Here is a 27,979-nt window from a genome sequence, read left to right as displayed (position 1 = left end):
GGAACAATCCCTGGTCAGGGCGCGCTACGATGATGAATCCTTGGTTTATATAGCGCCATTCCCAGTATGCACCAGCACAGAGACGTGTCCGCCATCTGTCCCTGTGTTCTCACACATTCATCGCCGCACTCCGGCAGTGTTGATGTGTCACCAGTGGGTGTGACCGGCAACTTTAAAGTGAAGATCAAAATAAACAAACCAACGACCCCCCCGACCCGCTGAGTAAGCGCGCCCACACTGCGCATGCTCGCCGGCCGCTGCGCTCTCGCGTGCGCAGAGTGTTTGGAAGTTCGGAGGTCCATCCGTTGTAAAACAATGGACACGGACGCTTCGTCGGAGAGCCTCTTCGGCTGCCCCATGTGTGACGAGTTGTTTGTCGAGCCGGTGTCCATACCGTGCGGACATACGTTCTGCGAGAACTGTCTGAGTACGTTTTGGGAGTGGAGCTATAAAGCGGAGGGCTACACTTGTCCTTTTTGCGGAGATGTGTTCAACCCCAAGCCGCACACCTACAGGAATGTCGTCGCCGCGGAAGCCGTGGAACTTTTAAAAAATACGCGGCTGCGCTGCGAGGAGGAGGAGAGGCTCACAGCAGCCGAGGACGTGGCGTGTGATGTGTGTCCAGGGGCGAGATACAAAGCCGTCCAGTCGTGTGTGACCTGCCTGGCCTCTTACTGTGGGACGCACATCCGGCCGCACTTGGAGTCCGAGGCTCTGCGGACGCACAAGCTGACGGAGCCGATCCAAAACCTACAGTGGCGGATCTGCGAGCAGCATCGGAAACCGCTGGAGCTGTTCTGCCGGACCGACAGCAAGTACATCTGCGCCTTGTGTGTCGTGAGCGGGCACCAGGGCCACACGCTGAAAATAGCCGTGGAAGACAAGGTGAGTCTTGAAACGCCCGCTGTCGCTCGTTTACTTTGTTGGTTGCGCTTCGCGGTGCCCGCTGGATGATGGGCGTCTATTTACAAAGTTGTCACGCCGCTTTTTTGCCAAGCTTTCTTGCGCCATCTACTGGAGTAAAGTGGAATCACCGACACGTTACAATTTTTCATTTCAAACGTTCAGGTAGGTGTTCTTTATGAAGAGCCCACCATCGGCTGATTTAATCTGCGCATTTATATAAGAGCCTTGGTGACCGGAACCACTGATATGATTGAATGTATGCCAGGAACCAACCGGCTAATCGGAGGGCACACTTACGCTAACGCCATGCCTTTAGGATATGCACAGAAAGCCACCGGGAGAACTTGCAGACTCCACACAAGAAGGGCCGGGGCTGAACTGTGACAGAGAGAACCTTTGATGCTGACCTCCTCATACTTTAGTACAAGCTGTATGTTGTGATAGTTTAGGCTCGCACAGCTATGCCTGGGTAGGCTTGATGGTTTTTACTGATGTCTCCAATGGTTTTATTATTTTTATTGTCCTCATAATGGCTTCTTTGACTTTCATTGGGACAGTCGAGGCATCTTCTAAAGCAATGAAACCCACCGGAGTGATCACAAGCCCCTGTTTATGGTGCCCAGTGTATAAAAACTGTTGTCATTACTGCTCGGTGTCACCAAAATGTATGAAAATCCCCTTAAACGAAAGCCTTCAGTGTGCACTGTAATCACGATGTGTGAATTGTGTGATTTGTAATTTTAAATTGTGGAGTAGAGGGGTAAATCAAAGAAAAATGGGTCCTTATCCCAAACATTGTGGAAGGCACCGTAAACCTTTGTTTGATGCTGTGAGGATGTGAACGTTGTATGTAGTTTTAAAATATTTCCAGGCAGCATTGAACTTGGCTATGATGTACCAGAACAAGTTAATTCAGTGCCATGTTACCTGACTTCTAGTCAAAGGGGTGTCACACTTAATGACTGCACTTGCTGATCTTGTCGCCGGAGTACGTCAGATTATTAGTACAGCGGGACTGAGCCTTGGCTGGGCTTGAGTACGCCATAGTGGCACAGTGGTAGAGCTGCTGCTTTGCAGTAAGGAGATTGTGGGTTCGCTTTCCTGGTCCTCCCTGTGTGGAGAGCACTTTGAGTAGTGAGAAAAGCGCTATATAATTATAAAGAATTATTATTGTTGTTATAATTCTTTACATTTATATAGTGCTTTTCCACCTGAGCCACCACTAATGTGCAGCATCAGCCTGCGTGTGTTCTTTCTTGTGCGTATTTAGCAGGCCGCGCTGTATTGGGAATTTCAGATGTTCTTTTTCAAGAATATTCTGGATTTTTTTTTTTTTATTATTATTATTATAAATAATTTCAAACTGCGGCGAGTCAAAATGGCAGATGCCAAAACCCACGAATAAGCCAGGTCGACTGTATTTTAAGGAAATTTTATTTTAGCATTTTTTTACAGTCGCTGAACAATGAAAAGACAATTTCCAATCAGGGCTTAATAAAGTATATCCCATCTTAAGCGTACAAAATTTAATTTTGGTAATGCAATACAATACAATTTATTTTTGTAAAGCCCAAAATCGCACAAGAAGTGCCTTAATGGACTTTAACAGGCCCTGCCTTTTGGCAGCCTTGATTCTCTAAGACACGGGTGTCAAACTCCGGGCCTGGAGGGCCGCAGTGGCGGCAGGTTTTCATTCTAACCCTTTTTCTAATCAGTGACCAGTTTTCACTGCTAATTCACTTTTTCCCCTTTTATTTTAATATCCATGTTAGAAGGATTCTGAATTGATTCGTTTCCTCGTTAAATGACAGCCAAACAGAAATGAGATGTGAAACGAGCCAACAGATGACCAGCTAAACTGGGGCTTCAAACTCCAACCAGTTTCTTTAATGAGAAGCCGATGCTTGCTTGCTGTTAAACCCGTTATTTAATTCCATAGCTTGTTGCTGCTCTCGTTCTGCAACAGCAGACATTTCCAAATCTGATGATTTTGTGTTTTTATAAGAACATCGTCAAAGTGTTTTGAGATATTAACCTTACTGAGACCATCACCTTTCTTATTTTCAGATATTGTGTGATGTGGCCGCTTGTTTTGTCTCATTATTGTTTGGCTGGTAATTAAGGAAAAAAACTAAAGGGCCTGAGTCAAGTTAATTAAAAGAAGTAATTAGCAGCAAAAATTGGTCACTAATTAAGAAGATGGTTAGAATGAAAACCTGCAGCCACTGCGGCCCTCCAGGACTGGAGTTTGACACCCCTGCTAAGAAGACAAGGAAAAACTTTAGTAGGGAAAAAATGGAAGAAACCTTGGAAAGGCAGTTCAAAGGGAGACCCCTTTCCAGGTAGGTTGTGGGTGTCAAAAAAAAAAGGGGGGGGGGTCAATACAATACAAAACACAAGTAATTCACAATACAATACAATAGTGCAATAGAAATATTACAAGTACAGAGCAGAATTCACATCACGATTCGGATTTGTAATAAAAATCGACCTGCAGTTAACACTTTAATGTAGAACATGAGGCTTCTCTGCGTCCTGCTGTGCAGGAGCGTAATGTCCAAGTAAAGCAAAAATAAGAACCTTTATTGGAATTGGCCCATTCAACGACATGACGTCAGTGATCAGAGCATCCTTAATGGCGGTTTGCACATTTAGTGTTAAGTTCAAACTGTTTAAAGCCAGAAAAAAATTAGCTTAAGGGGACCAATATTTTTGTGTACGCCACTTTCATTTGTTTAATTGTTACTTTCTCGTGTACAAAGTATCTATCACTCTTTAATTTAATATTGTTCTTTATCAGTATGCTGCTGCTGAAGTATGTGAATTTCTCCTTGGGATTAATAAAGTATCTATCTATAGGGAAAGTATTGTAATCGTCCAAAAATTCGATTTTCAAGATTTTGATGAATCTCGACGTAAATTAAACATTGATTTTAAGATTAAGTTTACGACGTTCTACTTTAACGACAAAATAAACTATGAGATTAAAGTGGACATTTCAACCTTTTTTTTTTTTTTTGTTTTTCCACTGTATCCCTATTTTCTTTTCTTTTCGCTGTACCCCAATACGCTTCTATATGACGCTCCTACAGTGGGTTACAACTCGCCTTTTCACGGCAATACCACTTCTTTTTACTTTCTCGTATAGGGAAAGTATTGTAATTGTCCAAAAATTTGACTTTGAGATTTTGATGAATCTCAATGTTTTAGACCTTACTGACTTTCTCGTATCTGAAGTATAGGGAAAGTATTGGAATCCTCCAAAAATTCCATTTTGAGGTTTTGATGAATCTCGGTGTTTTGGACCTCCGTGAGTCTGAAAATACCGTGTCTGTGTATGTGAACATGTTAATTTGAGTTCGGTCAATCAAATTTTCCATACAAGTTGTAGCTGCAGGAGTGTAAGGCGAGATCAAGCACGGGTAAAACGCATGCTGAAAGATCTGTCTCAGTCCAAAAGTTTGTTTTAAAATATTTAGTGAAAATTCAAAGCAAACAATCCATACAAGAATAAAGAAAAAAGTTGTTACACACGTAGAATAAAAGGCAAAAAATAAGAAATAAAATGTATCTTCTCTAAACTTAGCTTTTCTTGTAAAACTTTAGTTATTTTTATACTTCTTCTTCTGTACATTTTAAACGTACGGCGCGGCTCTTTCAGTTAAGTGCTTTGTCTTATGTGTTTCTTAGCACACAAGGTGCGCGAGGCTTGAAAGGGACGCTTTAAAGCCATGTGCCCTCTACACCTTACACATGGCAATGCTGATCACCAACTGAGAATAATGTTTAGTCAGATAAACTAGAAATAGTTAGAATACAGTAGAGCAATTCAATTCAAATTATGGCAGTTATAGGAACCTCCCATAGAGTATGCACTGTCATTTAGTAAAACATTCTAGGAAATGGCTCTTACACAAGTATGAGGTACAAAACGTAGATTTCTGTCAACTTTTGGGCTATGTCCGCTAACCAGAAGTGGTACCGGCAGCTGCGTAGTGCGGTTTATTCAACTTTACATTTATAATAATTGTTCAGTATATTATTAATTAATTAATTAGATTTGTTGTTGATGGTTCATTAATGTACATAATATAAAAATGTAATAATTGCCTGGCGGTTTACTCCTCAAATATCCATCCGAGTATACGAGAAAGTCGTGGGGAGACCACTCTCGAGTTTTTCAAGCGAGATATTCAACCATAAATCATAAGCAAAGTTTCTGTTCTGTTAAATGTGATACAAAGAGTTGTTGAAACTCTGTACTTTTGTCCATTTCAGCTTAGATCAGAGAAAACTATGAAGTTTTTTTTTGTGTGAAAGAGGACCACTATGTCAATGTACCCCCAATTAGAGGAACACAACACTGTCAACATTATCACACAAAAAAAAAAACATAACTCATATTAGTCGTGAACAAACCCCATTATAATCGTACAGTGGTCTTCAGTAAGGTCCAGCAGTTGTGCTCATAAAGGATAGCAATTTGGAGTTTAGTGACCTTCATGGTGTGTTTTTGAAGTGTCATTGGTCCTTCTTAACTTTGATGTAATTTTCTACCACAACATCTCAAAAGTTCTCATCTGACTCCTTTAATACGAAAAGAGAAATACTCTGTCATTGTCTATTTTGGATTTCTAGTGCCTAACTATAGTTGTCTTGTCTTTATTTCCACCCAGCCGAACACTCAAGCGGCGCCACAGAAGCGGAATCATTCTGGCAAGCAGAAGCAGGTGAGTCTGTGAAAACGTCTACCCTGTGCGCCTTTCTGCCAGGTAAGGCCTGCCTCGTGTAATTTCTGCCACCGTGGATTTGCGTTTCTTCTTGACATTGAAATGTTTGGGGTGATCTGAAGTGTGGGCTTGGGATGAACGTATTGGCCTGATTGGTCTCCTGAGCACCTTCTCAGTGCTTATAGGATGAAGCATTCACATTCATGGAAGTCTGAAGTGCTAAAACCTTTTTAAAGTTTTTGTTTTTCTTTCTTTTTGTTTTTTTTTTTTAGACTTCATCTTCAAGACCAAAAAAACACCTCAAACGAAATGAACAGGTATGGCCTTCAGAATTCGGAAAGTGCGTTTTGATTACTTGTGAATAGAGAGATTCCTATTTCATAACTAATAGAGTCGCAGCAAGAAAAAAGTAGACCCTCCTTCAGTTCTTTTATTTTATAAATCACAATTGTGTTGCCATTGCAGGCTTCTGTAAATAGGTGACGTGTAAAACAGCAGATTTCATTATGTTGTTGTCCCCCCCCAAACAGTATGCAAACATTCAGAAATCATGTGAGGGGGGGAGAAAAAGTCCACCCTGTAATTTAATAAGATGTAGGACCACCTTTAGCAGCCATAACTTGATATAAATGTTTCCTGTAGGAGTCTGTCGCATCGTTTTGGATAAATTTCAGCCCACCGCCTTCTTTACAGCAACAGTGGAGGTTCCTTGATGTCAGAGGGCACCGCTTTATTAAGACCCCACCACTGCCTTTCATTGAGATTGAGAGCTAGACTTTCACTTGGCCATTCCAACACCTTGATTTTTTCCTTTTTAGCCAATCAGATGTTGATTTGCAGGTGTGTTCTGTTGCGTAATCCAGTTTTGTCCCATCTTAAGCAGTCCGCCTGCCCGCCCACCTCCGAGTGTTGGCACTGAGGCTATGGATCTGCACCAGCAATCGGAAGGTTGCCAGTGTGAATCCTGTAAACACCAGAAGTGTCTCTACTCTGTTTGGCTCTTGAGCAAGGCCCTTAACCTGCAACTGCCTCATCCTGGATATGACGTTAATATGCATCCACCCCTGTAAGCAGGTCCTCCAACTTACAAGGTCAAAACTTGGGGGTTGGTAGCAGGATTGGCACTCCAGCCACAGTTTAAAAAAAAAAAAAAACAAAAAAAAATCTGTTATATAAAAAAATCTTGAGACGAGATGAGACTTTTTTCAGAGAGATAATTTCACATCCCGCGAGATGAGACTTTATGCCAAGAGATGAATTGAAAACCTAACGGGTCTAAGCGGGGGCGGAAATAAAAGACAAACAGTAGCAGAAGAAAAGACAAAGAGTAGAAAACAAAGTAGAACATCGTAAAGAATTGAAAAACGTTGACACAATACTCATGCAGAGCAGGTTAGAGATTATCAAAGTACTAAAATTCAAAAAAGTCGAATTAGCGCTAACAAACGGAAATTATTACTCGGTGAAATAACAGAACAGCGAAAAGAGATTGAATATATGGACATAAGTGATATGACAGAAGTATGTAGATAATATTCACATTTAATATTTTAAGTCAGAGACATGTAGATAGTCTAATTCATGTTGTCATCAGGGAAAAGTAGCGTTTCTCCCCAGTGATGAGGCGTATCCGCGAGAATTCAAAGATTTGTTGTTTGGTGAAAGTGAAATCCCGCAGAGGAAATTTCAAGCCCAGTGAGACAAGAGCTTATGCAAAGAGATTTGTAAAAGTCCTGCTCACATCTGAAACATTTACAACCACACACACGGTTCAATCATTTCTCATTTGTGTGAATGTTATTGCCAGACACAGTTTGTGTACATAGAAAGAAACGATATTCACTCACGGGCAGTTATACGTTGTGTTCTCACGATGTAATTCCAAACACGGAATTAAAATTCAATGCGATATTGACGAAAAGGTAAAAATGAAGAGATCGAATATATGGACATAGGTGATATGACAGAAGTATGTAGATATTGGAAGGCTTTAAAGTTTAAGTCGGAGACCGTCTGTCTAATTTGTGTTGCCATCAGGGAAAAGTAGTGTTTCTTCCCGATGAAGAGGCGTATCTGCGAGAATTAAACGATTTGTTGTTTGGTGAAAGTGCAATCCACATATGCTAGCGGTAGAGACGTGAAGTGGCTGGCATGTAACGCAGGCCTGGGGGTTGGCAAGCAAAATGAGCAGGGGGCAAAATAAAGATAAATAAATAAAGAAAACCTCGCACTGTTCCAGTGGGGTGCTGAGGTGTCACCAGTTGCACGGCTCCACTCGGGTCCCAATTCAGGTGGTCCATCCTCGAGTAGTCAGGCAGATGATCTCACATTAGTCTTAAAAATATTTTGGTATAAAGTGGAGTTCTTGGTTTTCTCGAGGACTCTACATTTCTCAGTTCCTGTGGCTGCAAAACAATCCCAACCACTACCCCTCCACGCTTGACAGTGGGTGTGAGGTGTTTGTGGTGACACACTCTGTGCGTTGTTTTGCCAAACATGGCACTGTGCATGATAACCAGACATCTCCACCTTAGTCTAATCAGTCTAAACACTTTTTGTGGTTTCCTCCGATGCAACTTTGCAGAATCTAATCTGTACTGCCATATTCTTTTTGGAGAGAAGGGGCTTTCGGCTTCCCACCCTTCCTTGGAAGCCATACTTCATATTGTACTGTCGGGAACACAAACATGTAACATGCTTATCAAGGTCTGTGGGTCACGTGATGCAGTGCTTCAGTTTTTCTTGATTTCTCCAAGCATTAGACAGTCTGACCGTGGGCTGAATTTGTTGGGCCGTCTACTCCTGAGAAGATGGCCAGCGCTCTTGAAAGTTCTTCAGTTGTAAACGATCCTTCTCATGTACAGGCGCAGCTCTGGTGATGACGACATTAATGTGTTTACAGAAACTGAGACTTGCTCCATTGGATATCTCGTAAATGAGACACCGACAAAAGTCATCATTGGGACTTTTTTTTTCTTTTTCATTTTATACAGTTTCTTGTACTAGAAATTTTTTTTAGTTTTCACAGAGTGCAGGGTCAGCTGCTGTGCGGTGCCCTTGGAGCAGTTGTAGGTTAAGGGCCTTACTCCAGGGCCCAGCAGAGCAGGATCTCTTTTGGCAGTAACAGGAAATCGAACCAACAACCTTTCGGATAATGGCGCAGATCCTTAGCCTCCGAGCCATTGCTAAAACCAGAAAACCAGGGTGGATAAAACAACTGGTGATGCACTATAAACACACACCACTGCATACAGCATACAACTACAACTGCAAACCGCTCACTGAATAGTGTTAAGGCACTTTTTTCTTTCTTTTTTTTTTGCATATTTTGTAGCTTCTTCAGTCTCAGATGAACTTGGGACCAACATCAAGAGTTAGGCGGCCAGATGTGAATGTGGGCTAAATGGTCGTTCCTCCAGAGCCCACATTCACATGTTCGTAACACTGCACTGGTTCCACACTTAAAATTGAAATTAAATTTAAAATTAAAATTTTAAATTGGACTGGACTGCCTATACTGATTCTCTGTGCAAGAGCGGACAGAGCCGGCTATACTTCCTTAGAAGGCTGGCGTCCTTCATCCATCCATCCATTTTCCAACCCGCTGAATCCAAACACAGGGTCACGGGGGGTCTGCTGGAGCCAATCCCAGCCAACACAGGGCACAAGGCAGGAACCAATCCCGGGCAGGGTGCCAACCCACCGCAGGACACACCAAGCACACACTAGGGACAATTTAGAATCGCCAATCCACCTAACCTGCATGTCTTTGGACTGTGGGAGGAAACCCATGCAGACACGGGAAGAACATGCAAACTCCACGCAGGGAGGACCTGGGAAGTGAACCCAGGTCTCCTAACTGCGAGGCAGCAGCGCTACCCACTGTGCCACCGTGCCGCCTAGTGTCCTTCAACATCTGCAATAAGATGCTGCAGATGTTCTATCAGACGGTTGTGGCGAGTGCCCTCTTCTACGCGGTGGTGTGCTGGGGAGGCAGCATAAAGAAGAAGGACACCTCACGCCTGGACAAACTGGTGAGGAAGGCAGGCTCTATTGTTGGCACGGAGCTGGACAGTTTGACATTCGTGACAGAGCGACAGGCGCTGAGCAGGCTCCTGTCAATCATGGAGAATCCACTGCATCCACTAAACGGTGTCATCTCCAGACAGAAGAGCAGCTTCAGCGACAGACTGCTGTCACTGTCCTGCTCCACTAACACACTGAGGAGATCGTTCCTCCCCCAAACTATGCAACTCTTCAATTCCACCCGGGGGGGTAAACATTAAAATTATACAAAGTTATTGTCTGTTATACCTGCATTGTTATCACTCTTTAATTTAACTCTTTGAGGGCTGAATATTTTTTCCAAAAAACTCAGTTTTCTGAAAAGCACACAAAGCAATGGTTTCACACATAAGTCAACATAAAACATCTGTTGCTATGTGCTGTGGCTGCTGTTGGTGCGTGTTTGGCATCTCTGGCAGCAGTGGCTGCATGGGGGCAACTCAATGGTCAGCAGGAATGCACGGTGGGCCAGCTGCCTGGCTGTCTTCACATAGCAGGTATGGTGGCGGTTGCTGTGTGACACAATATGCTTTGTACCTCTAGTCATCATAAGTGGTGGACCTCCCAGGCAAATGCTGCTGTAGGCACATCAGCTACACGAAAGTGTTCAGTGCCACAATCAGCTGGGGACTGATCAGATGATGCTGGTACCTCACTTTCATTTCTGATATCAATCTCCAGATCAGTTGCATCAAACTCGGAGTCCGACAAGTCAGAGTCCTATTCAACGAAATTACGTAAAACATCCATGGAGTATTTTGCTTTGCACATTGACTTTGGTCTCTCACCAGATGTTGGTGCCATTTTAGAGGTTGTTTGGTCTTCGTTACTCATGCCTGCATAGGGAATTGAGATTAAATCAACAAAGCTATGTAACTTTATTTCTAGCAAAGAGAGTCAAACTAAAATGTAAGGGTTAGTTTTGTGGCGGTTTACAGCTGATTACCGTCCTCTACTCCTGAATTTTGACAAAAGTTGACATCAGCCCTGAAAGAGTTAATATTATTTTTTATCAGAGTGCTGCTGCTGGAGTATGTGAATTTCTCCTTGGGATTAATAAATCTATCTATCTATATCTATATATCTATCTATCTATGTTAACTGACTTAATGGCTCCAGTGTGTTTTCTGTTAAATGTTCTTTGTGCTTTTTCCCTAAAGGATTTCACCTCTGAATCTGAAAGTTGGAGTACTACCCCTGACTATTTTTCTTTTAGTTCTCCTGGAAGCTTAGAAGATTTAGACCTAGCAGGTTTGTAAAAAAATTATATATATATGTATACGTACACACCAGTAACAGGGCACACTTGACTTGATCATTCCTAGTTTTCCTCCTCTTTCTCTGTACGTTTACCACTCATCTGCTCAGAGGTTGATGCGCTTGTTCCTTCCTGAGCAGCTCTTCTTTTCTCCACTCTAGCGGCCCGCTTCTTCTCTTCTTTCGTTGGCATCTATTTTGCGTTAAAACTGATTCACTTAAGCAGGTACTTAAATCATTCTTGAGGCAGATCAAAGACTTAAGATATGAAAAGGTTGGGGAAGTGACGGCAAAGGTGGTAAGGATGAGAACGGCGCCCGTAAGCATGTGCCACACGGCCGCCCTGCTGCCCACTGCTGAGAGTTGATTCTACAATAAAATAAAAAGAGCAATAACCTTGGAGGTCAATCATCACCCCGAAAGCAGATAGTAGATGTCACGTAGTGTATGTGTACCAAATTTCAGGTCAATAGTTCAAATGGTTTGCGAGCTACAGGTGATTTAAAATCCTGGACAGACAAACGGACAGCCGCGGTAGCGTATTATATACAAAGATGTCATATATATAATGTTTTATTCCATAGGGATGGGGAGTGGCTGCCATTTACAGTAATCACTGTCATTGCCTCGTGTTTGAAGCCCTCAACCAAGAGGCTCATTTCCGTCTTTCTGTTTCTTGCAGATGGACTGCTGTTATAAACTGCTGTCAGGCCATCATGGCTGTTTGCATTGCAGAGGGGGCTCTGGTTTTCTTTTTGTGAATCACAGACAATCACGTACCACGAAAGGCTGTGGTGACAAACCGTTGTTATGATAATGCGGTTACATTAAGAGGTGAAGGAGGGCTTGTTCAAGTTCAGACTTCCAAAGAGCATTCCTTCCATATACACCTTTCAGCTGAGAGCTTTGTGTGGGGCTCAACTCAGACAGCTGTGAAAGTGGTCTTCACCTAACCCTGCCGAATTATTATGAGTTGCATTTATATTTCCTCTTTAACTTGGGGCACATGTTATTAAGGGAATTTAAAATGTGAAAAGACAGTTTCCCCTCACGGATTACCAAAGTATATCAAATCACAATTGAGCACCACATTGCATCACATGACAGCTGAGTTGGAGGGGATGTCAGGCTTGACGACTGCAGTCGCTGGTCTTGTCACCTCATAACCAAACAAAATTGAAGACAAATCAAACCCCACCCCTGTGAAGAAGAGCTTAGCCAAAGGAGAATTGCTTAGAGCTTTTTAATGAGGCAACAGTAAACAAAAGAAAGGGATAAATAAATATATAAGTAAATAAGAAATGGAGAAGGGAATTAAATGTGGTAATAGTTATTTCTCTTATTCTAAAATAATATTGATTAGATCCTGCCAGGTTTTGGTCTCGTCACCTCAGTAGGTCAGATTACATGACTAGATGTGGCAGGCAACTCGGAAGTTTTTTTTTTTCTTTTTAATTCTCTTCTTTTTTAAATCATTTTGGTTGTGTGTATGTGTGTATATATACTGTACATATATTTATCTACTTATTTATTTAAAGAACATCTGCAAAAAGCCAAATTTCCCCCTCGGGACCAATAAAGTTCTGTCTACCTAGAAATTCCAGGGCATGTCAAACTAGATGACTTCCCAGCACATTTTCACATTTCCAAAGAATTGTGTGCTCATCTCTTTTTATTTATTTATTTTTTTGACGGCCAATAACGTTTTTTCCTGACAGAGTTGGTGCCCATGCAATGTTTTCACGAGTACAGTGAGCTCACCATTAATCGTGGACTCCTCATTATTTTTCTCTTTTTTTCTAATTTGTTTTGTTACTTAAAACAGATGGGTCTCTCTTCTGTTTGTGAGGTCAAAAACTCCCGCATTGCTTATTCCTCATTGCCACATCCTATGCATTGTACTTTCGGATGAGCATTCATTGGTTGGCTGCCCCTCTGACTAAACACAAAATCAAAACTGTTTGTTTTAGTCAGCGCGAGTCGTGGACTAGTTGGAGTGAGGCGCTGGTTATTTCAGACTAGACGACTGGCTTCCGACTCGCTAAGATTATGTAAATAAAGTCTACAACTGAAAGTCACAGGGGACACTCGTCTAGTGTGACATGACCTTAGCACAAACTCAAACCTGTCTGGTTTTATCGGGGTGAGTTGCAGACTGATTAGACCGAGTCGCTGGATAGGTCAAAGTACATGACTGCCGATCACAGCAGCAGACTCGTTAAGATTATTTAAATGACGTCTGTGACTGAAAACCACTAGAAAAGACGTCTAATGTGACATGGCCATCAGACTGTCATGCTGGTCATTCCAAACCTGCAGCCCTCACTTCAGTAAACACTGAAACATAGCAGCGGTTGTAGACTGTGTAAGATATGATCCTTCTTTCTGACCCTCTTCCTCTTTTTGTTTTGGAAAGTGAACAGCTCTCACAGTGGACACCCAACACGCAAGAAGCCTGATGTTCCTGATTCCTCGAGTAACACAGTTAAGAGTAAACCCCAGAAGCCTGCTAAAAAGAGTCCAGGTACAGTGATGGAAGTAATGGGGATACTTCTCGGGTGGGTGGAAATGATCTGTGCTTTAATGTTTGAATATGCATTTCACTTTTAGGCCCCTCCAAAGATCAAATCACTCTTGCAAAGTTATTTCCATTGAGTCAGTGAACCTCAGAACTCACATTAATTTCCACACCAATGCAGAGGAATGGGTTAAACTTGCCATCCAGATTCCACACATGGCAGACTTCCCAAGAACAAGTGAGATTAGCAAACTTCACAATAGTTGTTTTTCTGTAGTTTTTAAAAGGTGTGCAGAAGACAAACTAGGCCAGTACTTTCATTCTAAAGTTCAGGTTAAAGTCTGCGTTACGAAGCCACACTTAACTTCCACTCTGTTGCTGACATTAAATGCCAAAGTGAAAAATAAAACCACTCTGGCATTGTTTTGTTGTAGTGGGGTCCTAGGGTGACCCTCTTCTCCCTCTCAGTCTCTTTATTATGTAGACGTGAACAGAATGCTCCCCTTGTATGTTTGTTCATACCCGCCTGGTCGCTGTCAGAGTTAGATAGATATTAATTTTAGTATAGTAGGCAGGATAGACAGAGGAACTTTTTTGTCTACACACTTTTTATAATATTTTTTGTTATATATACTAGCTAAGTACCCAGTGCCTTCGCTAACTGAGTGCAAGGGAAAAAAACTAAAATGTAGTATTTATAAAATAAGTTTGTCAATTACCAATGTTATTTTTGAACAAACAAAGAGCATTTACAATAAATAGAAATTATACAAATATTAAGTAGTAAAACATTTTGATAAAAGAATTTGAAGAAGATATAAGAAGTGTATAAATTATTAAACAGTCAAACATTAACATTTAAGAAGTAAAGATACATTGAGTACTACTGCAGTGGTTTCAGGCAAACGATGTGCCTGACAACCTTGCACTATGTGCCTGTGATTTAAACGAAAAATTATTCTGAGAAATGTGGACGCTGCCTTTCCGTGCTTAACGGGTAGAAGGTCCAAACAATTCCCAAGTCCAATACTTAACATGAAGAGCTCAGTACATCTTTTTAGATGTAAACCCTCCAATCCTCTTAAAAGAATTCATCACAAAAGCAATCTTGAATGTTGCAGGGTTTTAGTGACCCGAATTCATCTTAAGGGACAGTAAGTAGGCGTGCATTGCAATTTACCAAGAGAGTCCCACTTCGATAGCGCTAATTACACTTATTCGCAAAGATTTCCACTGTCCCAGGAGCCGATGGGACAAACAGTGTGACAAACAGTGCGAGAAGAGAGGACGCTGCCCGAAACTGCGAAGCTGTTGACCTGGAGGAAAAGCCGGACATTCCGAACCTCCCAGCGTCCACTTTGTTGTTACGACCCCTCGCCGCTGAAGGCGGTCTCGTCTTCACATTGTTTACAGCTCGGCGCAGTTAAAAAGTAGAAAGACGCAAAGCTGTTTTCTTTATCTCTTGTACTATCAGGGCTGGGAGAGGGCGACGCGGGTGGAAAGTTCTATGGTGATTAGTTCCTATATTATAATAATGTTCTGTGGCCATACGTAATTTCTGTTACCTGTGGTCATACATCATTTCCGTTTCAAACACGAAAAGAATTTTATTTATTTATATATATATATATATATATATATATATATATATATATATATATATATATATATATATATATATATATATATATATATATATACTGTATATTATAAAAGAAAATCTTGAGATGAAACTATTGCCAAGAGACTTTTTCAAGTTGGTAGAGGGGGTCCTGGCCTCCTCTCAACCATTTCTAGTTAACAGCCCACAGCTACAGTCCTCTCACATCTCATTCATGTGAATGCTTTTGTCAGTTCCTGCACTCTCAGTTCTTATAAATTTTTGTTTTCCTCACTTTAAGTTCCCAATAAAAAAAGACTTACTATGTCCAACTCTTATTGAAGAATTTAATCCCAAAGGGTTATCAACAGAAGAAATGAGTACACAGGCAATCCTAGCACCGAGAAATGAAGAAGTCAAACGAATTAACGCGAAAATTGTCGATCGGTTACACAGCAAATTGGTTAAATGCATATGAATAGACTCTGCTGAAACAGTTGGTGGTGATGTTGTGGAAGATGAAAACATCAGCTTATAATATCCCTTAGAATATCTACAATTGTTAACATCATCTGGTCTTCCACCGGCCGAATTACTGTTGAAAGAAGGATGTGTCGTAATGTTATTGCGTAATTTATATGTGAGTAATAGGCTCAGTAATAGGACAAGATTAGTTGTATTCAAAATTGGTTGAACAATTCTGACATGTAAAATTTTAACAGGCGACAAGAAAGGTAATGTAGTACATCTTCAGGGGATAACATTAGACACCAAAGGAGATCTTGATATGCCATTCGTATAAAAACATTTACAGTTTCTTGTTAGAATAGCTTTTGCTATGACAATTAACAAATCACTGGGACAAACATTCGAAAAAGTCGGTTTATTTAATAGAAAGAAATGATATTTATTCACAGGCAGTCATACATTGCATTGTCACGATGCAAGTCCAAACACGGAATGAATATTCAATGCGATATTGATGAAAGGTTAATTCAAAAAATTGTTTTTACTGAAGTTTTACAGTAAAAGTGTAAGTTTTAAGAGTGTTTGTGTGTTAATTTCAAAGCCAAACAGAATGAACACATACAACACAACAAATACCCCTAACGCAACATAAAACATAATTTTCTGTCAATTTATTACATTCTAATATTTTTTACTATGGTTAATTACTTGCTGTAATGTCAAATAGTTCTATTGTGCATATGTAACAATTCCCATGAAAATAACAGTCTGTTTAAATTGTACATCTGATTCCCCGTACGTGAGTGGGAGAGCTGGGGTTGGCAAGCGAAGTGAGCAGGGCGCAGAGTCCCCTAGTGTGTGTGTGTGTGTGTGTGTATAAAATAAACAAACAACAGAAACACACAAGAACCTGAAAATAGGGAGCAGCTGCCGTCAGTCTCAGGCCTGTGGGTGGGAGTCAGACGTGGTCAGATCTGCCCAGTTGTACTGCAGGTTTACATTTAAAGGCATTGACATTCGAACAGAGCACGTCCAGCTTGATGTGTCTACAAATTCAACATTCTAATTGAAATTTGTTCATTACGATGTCCCCCTGGTCGAGTCAACATCATGCTGGGATCTGAGTGATTGACTGGTAGTGTAGTTCAATAGGTCCCCCGTTTCTTTTACATCTTTAACCCCAGATAACTTGATAGAGTAGAGATGTTAAACTTTTTATTCATACATCGATTAACTTAAGAGTTCTAATTGTGCCCAAAATCTAAGCAGAGTAAAAATGAGTGTTGACAAAATAATACAACCTGATTAATAAGCAGTTTCTGGCTGGCTGTCTTGGTATGTTTATTGGTCTCTGGTTCGTGTGGTCTGGTATGACCCTTGAATGGAATGGTAGAGACACCCAGCATGGCTGTCTTCTTGAAGTGGGTAGCGGAGACCTTGAGCTGCTTTGTTAGCGTGAATTTCTGATGGTTCAGCTTTTTTGATGAACCTCCCAGACCAATGGCTTGTTGTATATTTCCCATTAGCTCAGGCAGACTCAGTCCCCATTCCATCCCTGGCTATAACTAACCTGCTTGTCCTTTCATTTCAGCCACTTGTATCTCCACTAACCACCACTAACCTTCCAGGCTGTTCTCCTGGAAGGGGAAGAGTTGTAGTGCTGAGCAAACTGCTCTGCTATGAGGTGCCCATCACGCAAGCTGGTGACCCTCAGAAGGTTGTCTTCTGATTAGGTTGTGACTTAGGGTCAGCCACATCTCTTCCTATCAGAGTTTCTTCCTGTTTCCAATTGCCTCTGATTTGTGTAGGACACCATACTTACTGACACTTTATTTATTTTTTTGCTCAATTTCTCTAAATGAAAGGCCAACACTTCTAAGGGTAGTATTGCTCCGTCTCATTTCATTTGTTAATTGACATTTTCTTACCATTATCACTGGAATTTACAACTTTCTACAGTGTAATATTGCCCAAGTACTGTACTTCAGAGGGTGTAGAAACTCAATCTGTTCCAACTCTCTGTCTTAAAGAAGAGTTGGCTAATCTGTAAAAGTTACATGATTCAGCACAAACATTTTGGATTTTCATTAAAAAAAAAAAACAAAAACCCAAACTTAAATGCCTTTAGCTTGCAAATGTCGAATAGTACCACCAAAATGAATTCATTGCAACATGCACTTTATGATTCCTTCTGGCATAAATATAAATCCAACATGTCTGAATGGACTTAATATGTGTGTGTGGATGTGAATGAGGAGGTGATTGCATAAGAGTGTCCAGCAGTGGATGAGAAAGTGCATCTGTTCAAGTGGCTGAGACGTGGGGTCTTTGTCAAAGCCGAGGAGTGGTGCAGGGAGTACTTGATCCGTGAGAATATGGACCCCGGTCAAATGTATTTGATGACCCCAGCTGTATGTCATCGGGTGGCACACAAGTAGGGTGATTAGGTCATGCTGGGTAACACAAATTGAGAAGTCGGATTACATCAAAGAAAAGTTACAGTATAGCAGTTTGGCCACTAGATGTCACTGTGAGACGCAGCATAATGTCTGGTTAATGGCTTTTTTCTTTGTTTCCCAAGAAGGAAAGCATATTTCACAATATAAAAAGTTTTATAATTCCAGTCGGACCAATTTGCAACACTCCGTTTCTTTGGCCAACCACTATGTTTTTAGTCCTTAAGACTTACCTGTCTGGTTGAGCTTCCACAGAAGAACGTGCGTGGTACATCTGGAAACATCTGTCTGCTTTGGAGAAACCTGGTTGATGCCAGTTCATCATCTTGTGTCTTGTTGCTATCCTCACTCTTGGCATGGTGTAAGATCTGCGCATACAGTGGACGACTGCCTCATCAATTGGTATCTCACCTCTACACCGCTTTTTCTGTTTCAGGTCATCATGCCATTGATCATTGGCACCTCAATAAAGCACTGGGCTGTGTACCTATAAATGATATATGTATTTAATATGAGCGTGTGTGTGTATGCATATGAGGGGGAGTCAAGGCCTGGATTGCAGCAGAATAAAAGGTTTGGTCTTGTCCTCGCAACCACTCATGCACCGCTTTGTTCATGTCATCAGTCTGGAATCGACGACCACCCAGATGTTTTATTTAGCGGTCCAAAAAGGTGGAAATCACACGGTGCCAAATCTGGCAAATAAGGAAGATGTGGCAATACCTCAAACTTCAATTTCTCCAGACAAGCTTTGGTGTTCTTATGAGACAGCAGCCCCCTCTGTTTGTATCGAATAGCAGGCTTCACATTGGTCTCCTGCAAGTCACAGTAACTTGCACTAGTGACTGTAGGACCCCTCAGCATGTAGTGTTCGACAGTAACTCGGGTACACGAGTGTTTGAGAGGACAAGACAAAGCATTTTATTCTGCTGGCACTTCTAGGCAGGGTGGCGCATGTGCATTGAGAAGGGTGGAGACGACATTGAGAAATGACATAATCAGTTTTGTTAAGGTGAGGTCCATTTTCTGATAAATCTCATTTTCTAACTTCAGCTTGACTCCCCCTCATGGGTTTGTGTGTATCATTTGTAACTGGGAAGTGCTCTGTTACCATGTTGCTTTCTTTGCAAACATTTAAATGTCTTCTTGTATTGCTTTACTTTTTACAAATGGAATGTCCGGAGCTCTTAGATGCGCTATTGACACACTGAGACTGCCAACGTCTCTTGCACAGTACTTCATATAACACGGAGGAAAATCAGATCTTACCTTATCGAGTGACACCAGTGTGTGTGTATACAGTATATAATATACCAATGTTTTATTTTCTGTATTCCAGCCAGTTCAAAGAAACTTAGCCAATCAGAAGTCTATGATTTAATATCCTCAAGAAATGAGCTACCTATCATCTGCAAAGGCAAAACCGGTGTTCTGCACAAAGACAAGTTGGCCACCAAAGGTAATTTTTCATTCTCTTGAACAATCCATGTAAGGTTTTTTGGATAGTGAAAGAATCTAAATTTTGTAATTCAAGGGGGATACTATTGTGATGCCCAGGTTGCCCACAGCTGGCATCTTTCCATCTTGCACCTGGACATCGATGGTCACGACCGAGGATGGTCCAGGCTGAGGGAGCAAACAAGTGAGACTTACTTAGCAAGGAATAACGAGACTTGGAGAACATAAAGTGCTTTTCCAAAAACTGCTACAAATAAGTCACAGTTGTGCCAAAAACTCAAATCAGTGTCCAAGAGGGTTTAAATAAATACATAATCCAATAAATAGCTTTAAATTGTCCAAAACGGAAAGGTTACATCACTGTCATTTCTTTTATCACATTGTTTCTCCATCCTCATCATGACCATGGGCATCCCATGGACACTACATCCCCATTGATCTACCACCTCACCCAGTACCCACAAACCCATAGCTGCCTCCTCCACCAGTCAGTGCAACTCGCAGGGTGCTGTGCCCACTCCTGGATGCCACTACATTGGGACCCCATCAGCATTCATAGCCTCGCCAGCTGACGAGTGCGCATTCACCTCTCTAAGCTCTCCGTAAACTCGTCAGCAGTAAGGACGCTGGCCACTTCGTCCTCCGCCATTTATCTCTATACCTGCTGTGTACACGAAATTAAACCAAATGGTTATTCTCATGTTATTAAAATTAAGAGCATCTTTTTAATTTCATGGTAACCACTCACTGAAGGAGATTAAATAATAATTGAAAAGCAAGTTGTACTATTGATTTTATGATATTATCTGATGTACTGCTATTAAAGAGAGCTGACATATTTAAACAAATAACTGCATTGTATAGAATGATGATAAATTGTAAACTCCGTCATTGAGCTCAGTGCTGCCGTGACCATCAACTGGATAAAGCGGTTAGTAAACTGATGGACGAGTTTATTCATTTTTGTTTGAATGCCAACCCTGCACTTTAGTGCAGCCACATCTCCCCACTTTGACCTCCGTGCTGCCAGGGTGGGCCTTGGCTCCTCGTGACCCCCAATTGGCTAAAGAGGTTAGAAAATTGAGGGGTGGATTTTTCTACTTTCTCATATACACAGTATAGAGAGAGTATAGGAATCGTGGAAAAATTGGACCTCAAGATTTTGATGAATCTTGACATTTTAGACCTTCCAGAGTCTGAGAACACCATTTTTGAAATTCTGTGTGTAAACACGATAACTCAAAACGTTTTGACGTCGGTCAACGAGATTTTGTACACCTGCTTTATATCAAAAATTAGAAATCCTATCAACTTTTAGGCCACTTCCAGCAACCAGAAGTGGTACTTAAACTGAATATTTTTGTGAATTTTCAAGTAAACTACTCTATGGTTGTAATTACAGATAGATGATTCAGATTTTGTGTAGATATTTATAATGATAAAAAAACAAACAGATAATGAAATTTGACAAAAATTACTCAGCCGGAGGTAGTATTTTATTTAAACAACCATCCGAATTTTTTGTATCATGGAAATATAAATGTGTACACGATATTAAAAACTGTATTCAATATAACGCCTAATCTGTCAGTATCTATTGTTCATTTTAATTAATACATCATCAGTTTAACAATAACGTGTAAACATTGAACATGTAAATATAAAGATGTAATGGGAACAATAAGCGGCTACATCCCCGTCGTGTTCCTGGTAATACATTTAATTGTATGATTTTTTTTTTTTATTATTATTATTATTTCCACCATCATTATCATAATTAAATGTAGCCAAATGCAGTTTTACCTATAACAATTTAGTGCAACAAATATTATATAATGCTAACACTTTTTTCCTATATTTTAGGTGACTATAACTCTTTTTACTTTGCACGTATTCTCGGTAATGTGTATGTAAGCATGAAAAAATTCCACCACTGTTTTCGACCTCCCTAAGTGCAAAAATATCATGTTGATTATAAATGGAGGTAAATGATTGTGTATTGATTTTATCAATTAGTTATGATGAGAAACAAAGAGAGATGATATTTGAGAACTGGAAGGGATTCTAATGACCTTTTCCTCTATCTTGGTATACGAGAAAGTCGAGGGGAGCGCACCCCCGAATTTTTTTATTTTTTAAATAAAACCCAACCATGTAACTTGATTGCAGCCACATTTCTAGTCACCTGCTCACGTATATTCGACTTTTCTTTGTTCACCAGCTTTGCAATATTCCATATGCAACATTCTGCTTAACACTACAGCTAAGCTGTGGGAAGTACTTTAAGATAGAGAAGCTTTTATCTGTGGCCCCGCTGCACGAGGACCACCTTTTTCCACCTTCTCAAATGTACGTAGCTTTTAATGTTTGGAAAACATCTGGGATTAAATCGCTTAGAGATCTGTACATAGACAACATCTTTGCATCCTACGAACAATTACAGTCTTAACTTTCCAGCAACACATTTCTTTCACTACCTTCAAATTATAAACTGTTAAACAAAACCTGCCCAATGTCACTCACCTCCCACCAACCCCTATGCCGGGAAAAAAATAATAATCAGTCTTAAGGACTCAGACAGCATTTCTGTAACATACAAAAATATTTTACACTCCCTCCCTTTCAAAGATCCAAGAGGACAATGGGAAAAGGATCTCTCACTCAACGTTTTGGAAAAGGAGTGGAAGGCAGCAAAGCACAGAATTCACTCGAACTCCATATGCGCAAAGCATATTATACAATTATTCAACTTAAAATCATCTATCGAGCACATCTCTCTCATTTAAAATTGTCCAAAATGTTTCCAGGGCAAAATCCAACCTGCGATTGTTACAATCGAGCTCCAGCCTCATTGGGCCACATATTTTGGGCCTGCACCAAATTAACATCATCCTGGAGCAGAATCTTTAAATTCCTATGAGACAGCCTTGGGGTTACAGTCCCTCCTAATCCACTAACAGCTGTGTGTGGTGGGCTCACAGAGGGGCTTAAAGTAATAATAATAATAATTCATTACATTTATATAGCGCTTTTCTCAGTACTCAAAGCGCTATCCACACAGGGAGGAACCGGGAAGTGAACCCACAACCTTCCACAGTCTCCTTACTGCAAAGCAGCAGCACTACCACTGCGCCACCTGTGAGGACAAAGTGGAGAAGGACAAACAAACTGGAAGTGCCTTTGCTACACTATTGACACATAGACTCGTCTAACTCAACTGGAAGAATCCCAGCCCACCCCTTTTAAGTCACTGGGTAACTGATGTTATGTATTATCTAAAATTGGAAAAAATCAAATTCTCACTTAGAGGATCTCTGCAGAACTTTTTCAAAACCTCGCAGGATCTCATCAGTAACAGTTTAGAATAAGCATTTAAAGCACTGAGGAAGTGGATTCTCATACCCCCCCTTTTTAATTCTGTTTATTTTTATTCATTTTTTATCTACATATTTTTATAATTATTAAAGTTGTACTCTGCTGGCCTAGCTTTCTTTCTCATGGGTGGTGGTTGATTTGTTTCAAACCTAGTTTTGTTAAACTTGGCTTGCTTGTATGGAATGTTATTTGATTTTAATAAAATGTTAAAAGCTAAGCTGCCATCCAGTACTACGCCCACAGCTTAACCTGCGTCTGTACCACTGCTTCATTTTAGGTGAACCTTCCATATATTTCCAGGGGGGTTGGCTCTTTCCTGGAGAATTTGAAATTCTGAGTGGAAACGCAGCCGCGAAACACTGGAAGAAGAGCATCTGTCTGAATGTAATGGAGCTGAATAAAGTAAGTCAGCTCTGTTAAGAGGGCAGGGTGCTGCCTGGCAAGTGGAGACCCAAGAAACTGTCAGATTCGACCTTCTTTATTAATTTTGGTATAAACAAATCTGATTTTTTTTAAGTAGGCAGTGTGATATAGTGGTTAAGGTTTTGTCTTCAAAAATTGAGGTTGTGGGTTCAAAACCCGCTACTTGACACTTTGTGACCTGAGCAAGTCACTTGACCTGCCTGTGCTCCAATTGGGGGAAAAACAAAGAAAACCAGAATATGAAATGTTGTAAGTTGTCTTGGATAAAGGAGTCAGCCAAATAATAAGTAATAAGAATAATAAAATGACCGCCTGCTGCTTTGAATGTGTTGTTTCATGTAATGCAACTTCTGATCATGTTTACCACATACCGCCCAGTTACCTCACTGTGTTTGTAATTTTGTGTATTTTACCTTTCAGCAGTTCAAGGCGTTACTGAGCGACTCCAGCGCTTGCTTCCCCAGAATCACTCTGTTCACATTAATTGAAGTAAGTCAGATGGCAAACTAAGGGTGAATGTCCATAATCTCCAGCACAACTACTGCCTTTCTTCTGTATTCTGTGGTGACAAACCTGAGAATGTGAGGAAAAATAAATAAATATATATAAATAGATAAATATGAGGAAAGATTAAAAGAGCTGAGCCTTTACAGTTTAAGCAAAAGAAGATTTAAGAGAAGACCTGAGTGAAGTGTTTAAAATGATGAAGGGAATGAGTCCAGTGGATCTAGACGGTGACTTTAAAATGAGTTCATCAAGAACACGGGGACACGGTTGGAAACTCATTAAGGGTGAATTTCACACAAACATTAGGAAGTCTTTGTTCACACAGAAAACTAGAGACACTTGGAATAAGCAACCAAGAAGTGTGGTAGGCAGGAGAGCTTTAGGGGCTTTCAAAACTCGACTTCATGTTATTTTAGAACTGGCGTCCCCAACTCCGGTCCTGGAGGGCCACAGTGGCTGTGTGTTCTCATTCTAACCCTTTTCTTAATGGGTGACCTGTTTTCCTAATTAACTTCTTTCAAATTCATTTTATTTGACTTGTTCTTGAAGACTCAGACTCCTTAATAGTTTTTTTCTTTAATTAGCAGCTGAACAATAATGAGATACAAAATGAGCCAAAACACGACCAACATTGTCGATCATACAAAATCTCAAAATAAAGAAAGACGAAGGTTTCAAGAATGTCGATTTGCTCGGGTCCCCAAAATATTTTACCAGTTGCTCTTAGAAAAGAGAAGATCAACAATTTCAGAAATGTCTGCCATTGCACAATGAGAGCAGCAACAAGCCATGGAATTAAAGAACGGATTAAATGAACGACAAGAATCGGCTCCTGATTAAGCAACTGGTTGGAGTTTGAGGCTCTGACTTTTAGGTGGTCTTCTGTTGGCTCCCTCACTTCACATTTCATTTCTGTTTGGGTGCCATTTAAGGAAAGAAATGAAACAAATAAGAGGAACAAATCTTAGAAAGAAAAAAAAAAACAGTCAGTTAAAATGAATTCAAAAGAAGTTAATTAGCAGCAGAACCAAGTCATTAATTAAGAAAAGGGTTACCGGAGGTGGGGACCCCTGGTTTAGGAGAATTAAAAGGATAGGATGGGCGAGTTTTCTTGGGCTGAATGGCAGTTTTAGTTTTACAGATTTGTTAGTATAACCCTTATAAGAAACAAACTGTATAATATTTTGGGTGACTAATATAGAAAATGAATGTATCGTATGCACAGTACTTCTCTCTTTAGCGCTCAGGTAGAGTGCTGTCAGTTGGGTAGAGGCCGTGGTCGCTGCCATATCATAAACCTTCTCTTCTGACCCGCAACAAAACATTTGAGTACTTCACGCTCTCCCAACTGTCAAACTGTTTGTGGTTGTGACTTTACACTAATCACTTGGGGTTCCAATTCTAACTTTTACTTTTGCACCATTGGACTATGCTGTCACGACAATATCCAGCGCTTTCAACATCTTTAGGTTAGATTTCACTCCCCACCCAAGGCAGCCCCCACAGCCTCTTTAGAGCACCATAATGAATTCAGCAACAGTGACAGGACCCCCCATGTGTCCAGCACTGCCGTCTGGTAGGACTTGTCCATGAGGAGTTCCTCACTGCTTGCTCCAGACCTCCACATCTCTGCTCAACAGTCTTGAGAAGGTTGTGCCTTTCCATCCTGAGGTGTCCTCCTGGTAGACAGGAGCCAGTTGAGGTGGTTTGGACGTGTCATATGGACGGGCAGCTCCCCCTAAAGCTGCTCTGGTCGTGTCCCCCACTGGGCAGGAACCCTGCTGCAGACCCAGGACATCCATCCCTTGGCTGGCTTGGGAATTCACCAGGAAGAGTTGGAGTCTGTAGCTGGGGACAATGAATTCTGGGCTGACCTGCTGCCACCACAACCCTCACCGGAGATGACCAGAGACATTTGCAGGGTTTGCTGTATTTATCTCATTGGTGAGACACTCCTAATAATAGAAGTCTAAAATGTGAACTTCATGATGAAAACCGCACAACAGAGCTTGGAGCCTTTGTGTCTCTCGGCATGTCACCAATTCAGTGGCCATTTTCTTGCATCCTTTACATGTTTACAGTGTTGAGGATATTTCATTGCTACAAGTGATGCTTACTATTTGCTTTTTTCTGTGGGCCAAAGTTTATTGTTCGTCTTTCTGTTTACAACAGGAAAATAAGCTTAAATGTGAACTTCAAGAAGTGAGAAAAGAACTGCTTGAGGTAAGCGTCCAACTTGTCATTTCTTGATAGTGATTATCGATAGTGGGGTTCTGTCGGTGCCCCTCTTTCACCTCAGCCATGTTTAGCGGTACAGACGTCAGAGTGAAATATAGGTAAACGTATGAGGAGGGGGGCAAAGAAGAGGCTTACCCGTCAGAAGAAGCCATGCAAATAATACAGCAGATGGATAATTTGAGCAAAGTGGATCGTTTTATGAAACAAGTCGAGCAACTGCGACAAAAAGTGTTTATTTACTACAAATCGCAGCTCCAAACGGTCAAACTGGGAACCACAACTAGCACAGAGGCCTAGAGAGACTTGAAAATGGAATTGGCAATACTGTACACAGAGCCACATTATCTACTCTCTGTATATAAGCCTAAAAGTGCAACGATTTTATGTGACTTTTTAATGTCACGCTTTAAATCGGGCTTATTTTAAAACCTACATATATATGTTTGATAAAATCTGAAAAGAATGATACCAAACTTTAATGTGATGTTGTTAGATTTTCAGATTCTTATTCCGTTTTGAAACTGTAAACTAAAAAATATCAAGAACTCGCATCCCGTGCAACGAGACTTTGTGCCAACAGATTTAACCACGCCCGGGGCTGGAAATAAAAGACAAAGAGTAGGACAGCTGCTGTACAGGCTTTTAAATGTTCATAGTGCCACACAAGATGCAGATCGTGCGTCATGGCAGCTGATCGAGTAAAGAAAAAAAACTATTTGTTTCCCATTGTATCACCGTTTAAGAGGGGGTTTCAGAGGAGCGACAGCATCTCCTTGGGGGGCATTCAGCCCCCCTCTTCACAACGCGAGTGGCAGAGACACAAAATGGCTGGAACATAGTGCAGGCAAGGAGGGTTGGCAAGCCGGGGGGAACCCCTGTGTGTGTGTTTATATATATATATATATATATGGTTGAAATAGTTTACTGTCAAATAAATGCGTACTCTTTGCATTTATTTGACAGTAAACTATTTCAACCATTCTATGATCTGTTCCTCACAAACTGAGGGCACCGTGGCGGATGTTAGCAGATTGCTGGCCAACCACAAGCGTTACCTGGTAGGTAACCACCCATACAATCAGATTGTGACACAGACTTCGAATGCCGTGACTATATATATATATATATACACATTGATTGATAGATAAGTAGGTAGATACATTTGATTATCTGCCTGTTCTGTATACGTGGGGGATCATAATAATAATCCTTTACATTTATATTGCACTATTCATCGAGAGTTGGGAGCCACTTCAGACACCACTAACGTGTAGCGTCCACCTGGATGTTGCGATGGCAGCCATTTTCACACTAGCACACTCGCCACACATTAACTGTTAGGTAGTGAAGTGGTGAGAGGTAGTTAGCCAGATAGAGACAGGGGATGATTAAGGGGCCAGAATGACTAGGCTGAGGTGGGCAATTCAACTGGGACATCTTGATGTCCCCCTACTCTTTACGAAGGATGATCTTTAATGACCAGAGAGAGTCAGGACCTCCGTTTTATATGTCTTCTGAAAGGTGGCACCATATTTACAGCACAGCATTGGGATAAGCGCCCCCTGCTGGCGTCACCAACACCTCTTCCAGCAGTAGCCCAAGCTTTTCCTAGCTGCTCTCCCATCCAGGTACTGGCCGGGCCTGAACAGGCTTAGCTTCAGGGTGAAGTGCACGTGGTACGAGATGTTGATCAGTCTGATGAATCAAACTGCTAAATGTTACCCATGAGCTCCAGGACTAACGTTTCTGTATTTCCTTTTGTTCTTCTGCAGAGTTGCCTTCCCGACATTACCCCGGGCAATGCCAAAGTACGTTCACTGGTAAAGTGCAGGAAAAGACAGAAGGTTAATGGGCGGAAGTAAATACATTCATACTGAATTCAACCGACTTTCAATTTTAAACTTTTTTTTTTTTTTTAAAACAAAAAGATAATAAAAAAAAGACTGTAACCTTTTTAAACTGTGAGCTGTGGCGTGTG

The 27,979-nt window shown here is 41.0% G+C and overlaps 1 protein-coding gene across 1 annotated transcript; it reads left to right on the top strand.

Annotated features, from left to right (window-relative positions):
• Positions 1-239: 239 nt before the first annotated feature.
• Positions 240-27,960, top strand: LOC114661929 (tripartite motif-containing protein 5-like). Its single transcript, XM_028815177.2, has 10 exons — positions 240-885; positions 5,583-5,636; positions 5,909-5,953; positions 10,862-10,952; positions 13,375-13,482; positions 19,340-19,459; positions 23,111-23,235; positions 23,677-23,745; positions 25,936-25,986; positions 27,774-27,960. The coding sequence occupies exons 1-10, from the start codon at positions 244-246 to the stop codon at positions 27,861-27,863; spliced, it is 1,395 nt and encodes a 464-aa protein (XP_028671010.1). The 5' UTR covers positions 240-243; the 3' UTR covers positions 27,864-27,960.
• Positions 27,961-27,979: the final 19 nt, after the last annotated feature.

This window comes from Erpetoichthys calabaricus, chromosome 12 (genome assembly GCF_900747795.2).
Source record: "Erpetoichthys calabaricus chromosome 12, fErpCal1.3, whole genome shotgun sequence".
Lineage (NCBI taxonomy): Eukaryota > Metazoa > Chordata > Cladistia > Polypteriformes > Polypteridae > Erpetoichthys > Erpetoichthys calabaricus.
This window is presented reverse-complemented; position numbering and strand designations above follow the sequence as displayed.

Coding starts and splice junctions, on each gene's coding strand:
- LOC114661929 (XM_028815177.2), top strand. CDS start 244: ATGCTCGCCGGCCGCTGCGCTCTCGCGTGCGCAGAGTGTTTGGAAGTT. Junction 13,483..19,339: donor GCCTGCTAAAAAGAGTCCAG/GTACAGTGATGG, acceptor TCTGTATTCCAG/CCAGTTCAAAGAAACTTAGC. Junction 23,236..23,676: donor ATGTAATGGAGCTGAATAAA/GTAAGTCAGCTC, acceptor TTTACCTTTCAG/CAGTTCAAGGCGTTACTGAG.